Genomic DNA, 10,669 nt, shown 5'->3' with positions numbered 1-10,669 from the left:
AACATAAACAAAATTATTCCTGGAGGAATATACGACTGAACAACGTGTAAAAATTGTGCAAGCCTATTATGAAAATGGTCGATCAAGGAAAAATGCATTTCGGGCTCTATGTGAATTTTTCGGCGCGCAAAATCGATCTTCTGAGACTACAATTTGGAATGTGGTTCAAAAATTAGAGCAAAGTGGATCTGTAACTAACCTCAAAGTCCCTCAACGTGCTCATGCAGGTCGGTCAGATCAAAATATTGCAATTGTTCGCGAAAGTGTAGCCAAACACATCAATTCGTCATCGATCGCAGCAAGTGGGCCTTACGTATTCAACCACACAGCGAATTTTAACAAAAGACTTGCATCTACGCCCATATAAAGTCCAAATAACTCAGGAGTTGAAACCTCGAGATCAACAGCGCCGCGTGTTTGCAGAACGGATACGAGAACAAGGGGTTCATTTTTCAACGAAAATCATCTTTAGCGATGAGGCACATTTTCACGTTGGTGGCTTTGTAAACAAACACAATGCTCGTATTTGGGGATTAGAAAATCCAAGAGATATTGTTCAACAAGCAATACATCCTTAAAAAGTGACTGTATGGTGCGCATTTTGGTGCGGATGAATAATTGGCCCTTTTTTTTCCGAGGATAATGCGGAGAACGCTGTTACGGTTAATCATGTTCGCTATCAAAACATGATATGTTTTTTTCTGGGAGCAGTTGGAAGGTATGGACGTTGAAGATTTGTGGTTCAAACAGGATGGAGCCACTTGGCACACATCCAGAGAAACGATGCAATTGCTGCGGGGCAAGTTTCCTGGTCGGATTATCTCACGTAACGGCGATATCAACTGGCCGCCGCGGTCATGTGATTCTACTCCCCTAGATTTTTTTTTGGGTGTATTCAAAAAGCAGAGTGTATAGAAATAAACCAAACACTATTCCACACTTGAAACAGGAGATTAGACGCGAAATAGCCGGCATAGAAACTGAATTGTATCAAAAAGTGATAGGAAATTTCAATAAACGAATTACGTCATGCCACATGAGTCGCGGGGGTCATTTGAATGACATCATCTTTCATACCTAATTGTAATACACTAATCTAAAATGGCAAATAAAAATGTTTGTATATTTTTATATTCTTCCGAGTCTTTTTTATTATTTTAATGTGGAAACCCTTATTGAATCCTTTTATGTTATTTTTTTTTTTAAAACGGCCTACACGATATAAGGGTTTATATCTGCTATCGCCAAGATAGTTTCTGGCATATTAAAACCAGAAACAAAAGAAACATTTTCTGAAAGCACAATACTATTGTATTGTATATTGTAATAAAAAAATGTATAGGTTTTTAGAGTTTCCGAAGAGCCGATTCACGAAAAAAAAAAATTGTGAATTTTCAGAAATATCGAAATAACCCAACTCAACAAGTCTTTGTCATATTAAGCAATATGCATTTTTTTGGCTAAACTCTTCCCTCTCAATAAAGGAATAAAATTCACCATAAATAACTTAATCTTGAGATTTTTTGTGGAGCATAATATTACACCTGGGTAGGGTTAGCAACTGACAAATTTTCATGCCTTAAATGAAAAAAGTATTCATTTCGTTCTATATATTGTTTATATTTCGATACCACGCAATTCATTCTTAATCTTGCTAATACTTTAACGAGCTTGAGATGATATTTGCTGTCATCAACTGCTCAATAAATTTTGTCATAATGCTTGGCTTAATGAAACGGAATTAGTAGAACGTCAATGGGTTGCACGAGCTCGAATAATGATTACTGGATATATATTTGATTTTCAAGTAAGTATATTTTATAGTATTTTGACTGATAGGGTATATTGATATTGACATTGTAGCAACGCGACGGCTTCAAAATGTTTAATAGCTGATTGCATGATCTTACCATATGCAACCAGAAAGTAATTTTTTGGAGCAACTTTAAAAACGATTTTTGGTTATCGTTTCCATCCATCACCATCCATAACATCGTCAAAAAACAAGTTATCGAAAGGCTAGATTGTTTTGAGTTTGAATTAGGTACACAGAAAAGTCGAAGTGAAAGTGAAGACGATTGATCAGCCGCGTCCGATAAACTAAAAAAAAGTCTCGCTAGAACTAACGAAAATGACTAACTTGTCATTATATCAACGGGCATATTATCATTGTTCTTCATATATATGACTTAATGACCGGAAGATGATATAATAAATTGCAAACATCTCTGTTATTATAGGAAATTATATTATATATATTATAGAGTGTGTCGCACTTAAGAGTAAAATCTTGTGTCGCTTATTGTTTCAGCTTAAAGTCATGGCCAACTGAGACGATTTAACAAAAGAGAGAGAAGAAAGAAGTTCTATTAGAAATTAAAAAAAGGCAAATAATTCTTATTCTTATTCAGTAGTACTTAGAACCTAACTATACCAATTTTTATAATGTTTCAATACAGGATGTTTGAAATATCCTTTGCTCCCTGCTTAAGGTTGTACATCGTTGTAAAATCTTTGATTACTGTTTCATTTTGCTTTTTTTTTTATTGGATAGGTCTCAAAAACGCACTAAAACCTTATGTTTCTTATTGCACCAACCTGAAGTCATAGCTAAAAGGGACTAATTTTTGATGTCAAATATCGAGAAGGGCTATTAGGGATTTCTTTAAGAATAAAGTGTCACCGAATTCTTATTCAAGGCTATATAAAACCTAAGTATACTAATTTCCATGAAGTTCGAATACACGGTAATCCTGGAGAATCACAAAGATAGTCGGTTCAATTTTGATAATTATTTTTTTGTCGGATGGATTTCACTGAAAGAGACTAACGATTGTCTTAAAATTAAGTATGATTAGAAGAGATTAGAAATGAAGTAATTAAAAAGGATTTTTAATTTTCATCTTATAATGCAAATAACAGAAATATTAAAATTGATTGAAGTCGTCATACTGTTTCCTTTGTAAAAAAGTTTGCTATGTTGAAGCGACGGTCAAAGTCATTCGCTAATTTATATTTTAATTTTATATACATTATACCTTTCGAATACTAAGATTTATTAATGCTGTTGTTTGAGATTATAATAAAAAAGTCTTTTATCATTGCTTTTGAAATTTGTATAATTAAAATTTGTAAGATCTTCAAATCACATACAAAATAATGGATACTTACATGGTTTACAATATATTTTTTTTTAAATAAAAAACTTTTGCCATTGGTCTAGTTACTTTTAGGTAGTCCTTAATACGAATCTGTTGTCATTTTTAATTTGAAAAAATCTCCAAAAGTACTTCTCGATTTTCCGCTTAAAAAAACTGTGTAAGTTAGCCATGAATTTACTCGATGCTATATGAAAAAACAGTTTCATTTCTTTTTAGTAGATCTATTCAGCAAAAAATAATGATTAAAATTGTACCATAAACAAAAATTCTACTAATTCTTAAGCGAACTTCATGGAAATTAGTATAGTTAGGTTTTATGTAGTCCTCAATAAGAATTCGTTGACATTTTACTATTAAAATTCTCTTTATTTGACATCAAAAATTAGTGGCAGTTGGCCATGACTTTAGTGTGATGTAAAAAAGAAACACAAGGTTTTAGTTCGCTTTTAAGAGATCTCTTCAACAAAAAAAAGTTATTAAAATCAAACCACAATCAAATATTTTACAACGATGTACCGCCTTAAGCGGGGCGTAAACGATATTTCAAACACCCTGTATTGAAACATTATAGAAATTGGTATATTTGGGCTCTAAATACTCCTGAATCTTATTCGTTGCCAAATTATTACTTTTTTAAATCCCTAATAGTACTTCTCTCTTCTGTTTAATAGTTCCAGTTGGCCATGACCTTTAAGTCAAACAATTTTTTTTTTATCTGAATCGATCCATAAACAAAAATTTCACAAGAGTGTATATGACATCCCTACAGGAACAGTTAGATAAATGAAAACAGTTGGAATTTTTCCTGATTAATCTGATAAATGTGTTAAATGTATTATTTATTAAGTATATATTTTACAGAAATTTCTGCTACTGTTTAGTGTCATCGCCTACATTAATGCTCAAACCACCACTCAACCAGGTATGTACGTATATGGATAAGAAAAAAGTTGTCTGCAATCACTCAATAAAAAATAAGACAAGATCTTAGATCGTAACAAAATCATTTAAAATAGGTTTGAAATTTTAGCACTTTCAGGCACTTGAAATGTTTTTCAAAATTGTTGTGTACAAGGAAATTTAATAATAAATGTTAGTGGTTTAAAAATTAATAATTATGTGTATATTGATTACTATTAATATTATAATATTATAAATTTAGTAACTGCAATTGATTCAGCATGCTTTCAGTAACAGGACCAATATCCTGCAATGCCACCGCAAACTATTCCGCAGCCGCGTGTGATCAATACTACGAATGCGTGCAAGTGTTCTGGCTTTACTACGTGGTATTGCAAACTTGTCCTTCGGGACAAGCGTACAATTCTACATCTCAACTGTGCGAAGACAAGCAGACCTGTGTCAACGCCACTACCGCGACCACAACTAGCTTTGCCACTGCTACTACATCTACTGATAACCCAGGTTTGTAGAAGACATAATTGTGACGGAATATGTCCAATTTTTTAAAAGGAAATTTTAAAAAACTGGTAAAGAACAAATTAAATAGGCATTTCTAGTTTTTTAATCCAAAGCGCACATTCTATGAGACCAGTGTATTGGTTGGACACTACCTTATCTCAGAAACTGTAGGGGATGGAGCCAAAAATTAATCAATTTATTTTAATGTTGTATATACAGGGTTTTTTATTTTTCGTAGGTGAGTATCAACTTTCTTATTTTAAATAGAACACCTTGTATATTAGTTCATTTAATGGAAACCACCTATTTTTATAATCTTGTCATGTTTAGCATTAAAAATTAAGGCAATTTTATATTAGGTTGTGTATGCCTAACATTTTTACTTTGTGAAGTATTTCCTTTTAAACATTTGTCTATCACAAATAATATGCTGTTGCCATATAAGTTCAGTTAGTGTAAGGTGGCTTTGACGGCGTTTAAACAAAACATGTGCCAGAACGCTGCCCCCTTGGACGCGTGTTGTTGATTCAATTCAAATATTTTTTGACGCAATATTGCTTAATTTATTTATCACTTATAAATTTAATTTATTCGCTTGCTTGCGTATCATGTCTTTCACAGATAAAAAGTTACATATCGAACAATAAAAACTGGACCCTGGCTCTTAGAGTTTATATAACAAAATTTCCATTAAGGAGGCGCCCAGAAAGAAAGATCTTCGACGGGATTTATTAACACTTTTGAATATATGGAACCTTGAAGAAAGAAAAAAATTGACGTTGTGATATTTTAAATTATGAAAGGCAACTTAATATTTTGTTGCATTTTGCAGAGATCCCTAAAAATTCAACCCCAAAAACGTCGGTAGATCTAGATGTCAAAAGAACAACGCTTCGAACGTGCCTTCAAATAAAAAACTGGAAGTCCTATAAATTCTGTCCAGTGCTAACTAAACTAAACTCTAACTAAAATATTTAATCAGATTTTTTTAGTTTTTATTTTTCGCGTACGTTGTATTAATATGTATCGATATTTCTTATGAAATCTGTTATTCGAGTCCTTTGTCTCAAACAAAACCTACTCAAATAAAACAATAAATGCTTCTGAATGAAGAAATTCGCATATATTTTAAGTCTTGCAGACGTCATTTTTCGAATAAAAAATTAAAAATGTCAGAAACACATACACAAAAAATGTCTATAACTTTCTGTAGAATTAAAAAATTTAGTTTTCCCACGAAAAATGAAACATCCTGTAGATTAAAATGAATTGAGAGTTTCTAATACCCCAATTAACTTTTGTATTTAACTTTTGGCTCCATCCCTTATAGTTTCTGAGATAAAGTAAGTCCACGCTATACATCCCGTTCAGTTCATTCTAGTCCACCACTGCTGGATTAGTGGATTGAAATTAATGTAGACTTTACGGAAAGATTGTTTTTCCCTCTACATAAAAATCGAATTGTTGGGTAGGTCATTTATAAGTTAATAAAATATATTTCTACTTTACAGTTACTGCACCCGCATCTTGTTCAACGGACGGTACTCTTTACCCTTCTTCGATATGCAATCAGTATTATCAGTGCGTAAGGGTTCTATGGTTGTTCTATGTGGTGCAGCAGACATGTCCCGCGGGACAGTCTTTCAATTCTACTGCGTGTGAAGTGGATACCAACTGTATTGTGTAACTTTATGGAGAAAAATTATTGAACTGGAAAATTATTGAAATCCTGCAAACATATTTTTATATTGTCTTTAAGGCAACAATTTCGTAGATAATAAAACATATCAATTGTGATCGTCAAATTATTTCGTTTTAAACTTTCCCTTAAGTCCCCTGAAATTGTATCTGGTTAATTTTTGTAACTGATGCCAAAGTCAAAATACTGTTTTAATCTACCTGAAATATCTAGCACCCAACCCGTGACGAAGTGACTCGCGACAGTGTTTAATGAAACTAACGTTTCAAAGTGACACTTTCCCCTCACCTGATCAATGCAGTCTTAACAATTTTTGCAAATTTAGCTCCAATTAGGTTTAAATTATTAATTTTAATAAAACTGCTTACACATACTTGACGTAGCAAGGAAACACGCTGTATTTTTGGTTTCTCTTTTTATAACAATCTATTTCTGTATATCGTTTCCGTTAGACGGGAATAGTTTCGGACAATTTAGCATACACGCTCAACAAAAAATTTAACTGTCAATGTTATATTTTGTAGTAGAATTTACTCCAACGCATAAAGTCTGGACTACTTTCAAAGATATTAACAAAAAACGAAGGTAACATTTTTTTATTTATTTTTTCTCCGACTATATTGAAGGAAGTTGACTCTTAAGACTGAAAGTTGACAGTGTCGTCATGTTGCTGGTTAGAAAAACTAGAACTGTTTTGTAAAGTAACAGCAAAGTAGCAAAAAAACTAGACACCCAATCGTTAACAAATATAAACAAGCATGGATTTTTTTTTAAATTGGGCATCTAAAACAAATACACGGGTAAATATATACTTTTCTTTCGATTTTTCACCACGTCTGAAACTAATAAGCGTAGTCACTTGTTTCGAACAAAAAAAACGAGGAATAATTAATATACCTTACTCAAATGTTGTTTATTGAATATTTAAGGTTACTAGAGTCTGAGTAGCTCTTTTCTCTAAATATAAAATTTTAAATGTATATTTTTTAATCTCTTTTACTGTGTGGCGCCACGTAAAAAATACTAAAATGCGACAGTGCGTAAAGAAACCTCTAAAATAATATCCTTATTTAACTAATAATATCCTGAAACCATAATAAAAAATATGACATTAATATGCATGCGTGTTTGATTAATGTTTGACTTTATTTATCTACTTATCACGACAATAATGTTTATTGCACAGTGGAAAAGGGAATATGTAAATTAAGGCACGCGCGAAATTTTCTTTAGACAACCGAAGAAGAAAATGCCCCGTCTTTGGACTATGTCATTTTGGGTAAGTGTATTTTTTTATCGGTGAATTAGTTTGGTGCCCAATGATCAACGGCCGTCACAATACCGTTAAAAATAAACGATAGTACCCAAAACTAAACTTAGTTCGTTGCTAAATGCGCTACAGCAGGGAATTATATGAAAGTGTTTATTAGATAAATTCAAAAATTACTCAGTTTACAGAATATATTATTCTATTCGTTGAACATCTTATTACGTGGACAGGAAAATGGTATATTATGGAAGTTTTATAAACGACATTTTAATTGCGAGTTTGTTTATGCATGAGCGCAGTTAGTTTTAAAAAATGTCTAAAGAAACGTGTTGCATAATACTGTACCTTTTCTACGACCATCACATTTTGGCAAAACAGTACGAATACAAACACTGAGTGACTCAATGAATACATAATACACCCAGCGATAACAAAATTTCAAGAAACACTAGAAGTGAGTGGCGACATTGTTTAATGAAGTTGAAGTTTTAACGCAACATCTGATCAGTATACAATGGGGTATTTTAGAGTACGCAGTAGAAAAAAATCAATAAAATCCTAATTTCATTTAGAAACTTATGTACTCTTAAAAATAAAGATGAAACTAAGCATCAAAATTCACTGACAAGAATATGATCGAGAGCAGTTTCTAAAAAAAATGCACCTCAAACGTCAGGCTACTATAATCCCTTAAATTTTCTTCTTCTACTCGGTACTCTAAAATAGCCAAAAACTAATGGTTGTAGAAATATGTAACACGCGTCGCTCGTTCCCCAAGCTCTTGACTAAAATGGCGCTCATTAAACTTATTGCATAATATATTATTTGCGCTAGTTCTTTAGTTGCTCTAACTAATATTGGATTAATTTAATTATGGCGCTCTCACAAATATGTGACAAATTAATGTATTAGTACTAAGAGTAAATTTCGCCACATTTAACAGTTGTTTATTTTTATGATAGATAAAACATTGGATAAAACAAAAATCCAAAAAACAGTTTCAGAAGTTTTTGTTTTAAGAAAATGTTGGTAATAGAATTATTATTAATATGTTTTAAATTTCCTTTGAAAAACTGAATTTATTTCGATAAATGGCCCTCACATTTGATTTATTAAGTTATGGAAAAGCAACCGAGCATTGGGAGAAGAAAACTGGATGCAGAAGAAAAAATACTAATATGGAAAAATAAGCGGAGCAATATGACCTTTAAAATGTAATAATTCCTTTTCCTATAGTTTTAAACATATTAATTTGATTGATTAAAAAAAAAAAGGATATTCAAAATATTTTCAGCTTTTGGTTGGATGGTTATTGGCCGCATTACAAACGAAAGTCGACGCCGAGACATGTGGAACAAAAGGGATCAGTTGTGTAAGCGAAACTTCATATAAATCTTGTTATACGGTTTCCTACAAAGTTGTCACCACCGGCGATGAGATTACATGTCAGAATGGTTACAGATGCGATGAAGACGAGGGAGATACTGCGTGAGTATTACATTTTCAGTTTAATACTAAAGGATACAAAACACACAAAATGGTTCATTTTTTAAAAAATAATTATTGTACTTATTCAATTTGCTTAATATCAACTAAAATAACTGATACTTAAAAATAAAATTTTCTCTATCGCAGATGTATTGTCGACTTAAGTAAAACTACAACTAAATCGAGTATTATTACATCTGAAGAGACGCAACCGCCAGTAACTAGTACCAGCAGCGCTCCGGTAGACCAAACCAGTGCTGGAGTGACAGGAAGTCCAAACTCCGCTGCATCTTCTCCTATTGTTAGACCATCAGGTTAATCAATGCATATACATTTTCAAATAACCAAATTACGTCAACCAGGTGTTGAAATCTAATTCGATCAAACTAAATATTCAATCTTTGTGTAGGTTCAACTTACGACGCATCTATTCCTACCGTTAGAGCAACTGGTAAGTCAATGCATATACTTTCGAAAAAACCAAACAAATATTCAATTTTCATGTAGGTTCAACTCACGCTGCATCTTCTCCTACTGTTAGAGCAACAGGTTAGTCAATGCGTATACTGCGAAAACCAACCAAATTACATTACCAACTTTAAAATCATAATTTGGTTGAACGAAATATTAAATCAACATATAGGTTCAGGCTCTTGTCCAAGTTATCCACCTGCTCAAGTATGCTCTCAATGTATCAATGTCATGTGGGACTTCTATTCCAATGGAGCAGTTGTTACATCTACTAATGCCAAGGAGACTACACCGTCAACCACAATCAGTACCGCTGGAACAACTACCGGCACTACCCCTGGTACAACTACTGCAACTACTCCAGGTGGGTTTATTGCATAATTATACTGCAGTACGACAAATGAAGCAAATGACTATTGCTAAAATAATTTGTCAAAGGAAATCTGCGCACAAAATACAGGTGCTCAATTTTTTTAGCATTTTGTACTTTGCTTGACTTGTAAAAGTAAAAAACCCAATAGGATCACGAATTATCCAATCCAAGTCCAAGGTGAAGTCGGGTAACTCCTTAAGATGGAACTAAGAGGCTGGTTCAGGCTAATAACATTGTTTTGGGGTTTTGGAGTTTCAAAAACTTGATATATGGGCCTAAAAGAGTATCATTTAGGAAATAGTAAACAAAGGAAAAATATATAGTTTCTTTTAATCCAATTATCCTGGTAGCTTCAAGAATAACTAATAAGTTTGCCGAGTTGGCTGAGTTTGACAAATAATAGAACTAATGAAAGATGCACTTTTGCCGATTTATTTCTTTTATTATTTTTTAGTAACTCCTCCTGCATCTTGCTCAACTGCGAACGTTAGATATCCATCTGCACGATGCAACCAATATTATCGCTGCCGACTTATATCTGGAACCTACTATGTAGTAGAAGAAACCTGTTCAGCTGGTCAAGCGTTTAACGCAAACACTTTGCAATGCGAGGACAGCGACGCTTGTAGTTACTTGTAAAAATAAGTAAAATGTGTTTTCAAATTTTATTTAAAAATGTGTTTTCATATTTTACTTCTATTAAATTGAAGGCAACTGATGTTATTTTTTATTAATCCGATATGTTTTGCAGGTGCGCGGTGTATGGAATTTCTTTAATTATTAAA

At 32.6% G+C, this 10,669-nt stretch overlaps 2 protein-coding genes across 3 annotated transcripts; both read left to right on the top strand.

Moving 5' to 3' along the window:
- The first annotated feature begins 1,713 nt into the window (after window positions 1-1,713).
- LOC132707235 (uncharacterized) lies at window positions 1,714-6,373 on the top strand. Its single transcript, XM_060679004.1, has 4 exons — window positions 1,714-1,807; window positions 4,023-4,083; window positions 4,353-4,586; window positions 6,095-6,373. The coding sequence occupies exons 1-4, from the start codon at window positions 1,778-1,780 to the stop codon at window positions 6,268-6,270; spliced, it is 501 nt and encodes a 166-aa protein (XP_060534987.1). The 5' UTR covers window positions 1,714-1,777; the 3' UTR covers window positions 6,271-6,373.
- Window positions 6,374-6,745: 372 nt separating this feature from the next.
- Window positions 6,746-10,593, top strand: LOC132704910 (uncharacterized). 2 transcript variants are annotated; one of them, XM_060675234.1, is made up of 8 exons: window positions 6,746-6,867; window positions 7,469-7,561; window positions 8,847-9,040; window positions 9,188-9,354; window positions 9,450-9,491; window positions 9,548-9,589; window positions 9,684-9,875; window positions 10,339-10,593. In XM_060675234.1, exons 2-8 carry the CDS (start codon window positions 7,532-7,534, stop codon window positions 10,521-10,523), a joined length of 852 nt encoding a protein of 283 aa, XP_060531217.1. In that variant the 5' UTR covers window positions 6,746-6,867; window positions 7,469-7,531; the 3' UTR covers window positions 10,524-10,593. The 2 variants fall into 2 exon arrangements, with proteins under 2 accessions (XP_060531217.1, XP_060531226.1); XM_060675243.1 differs by lacking the exon at window positions 6,746-6,867 and adding an exon at window positions 7,065-7,082.
- The last annotated feature ends 76 nt before the right edge of the window (window positions 10,594-10,669 follow it).

This window comes from Cylas formicarius, unplaced genomic scaffold, assembly GCF_029955315.1.
Source record: "Cylas formicarius isolate icCylForm1 unplaced genomic scaffold, icCylForm1.1 PGA_scaffold_10__41_contigs__length_53128322, whole genome shotgun sequence".
Classification (NCBI taxonomy): Eukaryota; Metazoa; Arthropoda; class Insecta; order Coleoptera; family Brentidae; genus Cylas; species Cylas formicarius.
This window is presented reverse-complemented; position numbering and strand designations above follow the sequence as displayed.

Bases quoted from the DNA above. Each gene is read 5' to 3' on its own strand.
- LOC132707235 (XM_060679004.1), top strand. From the start codon at position 1,778: ATGATTACTGGATATATATTTGATTTTCAA. The intron at 4,084-4,352 runs GTATGTACGTAT...GCATGCTTTCAG, and splicing joins TCAAACCACCACTCAACCAG to TAACAGGACCAATATCCTGC. The intron at 4,587-6,094 runs GTTTGTAGAAGA...TCTACTTTACAG, and splicing joins TACATCTACTGATAACCCAG to TTACTGCACCCGCATCTTGT.
- LOC132704910 (XM_060675234.1), top strand. From the start codon at position 7,532: ATGCCCCGTCTTTGGACTATGTCATTTTGG. The intron at 9,355-9,449 runs GTTAATCAATGC...ATCTTTGTGTAG, and splicing joins TCCTATTGTTAGACCATCAG to GTTCAACTTACGACGCATCT. The intron at 9,492-9,547 runs GTAAGTCAATGC...ATTTTCATGTAG, and splicing joins TCCTACCGTTAGAGCAACTG to GTTCAACTCACGCTGCATCT.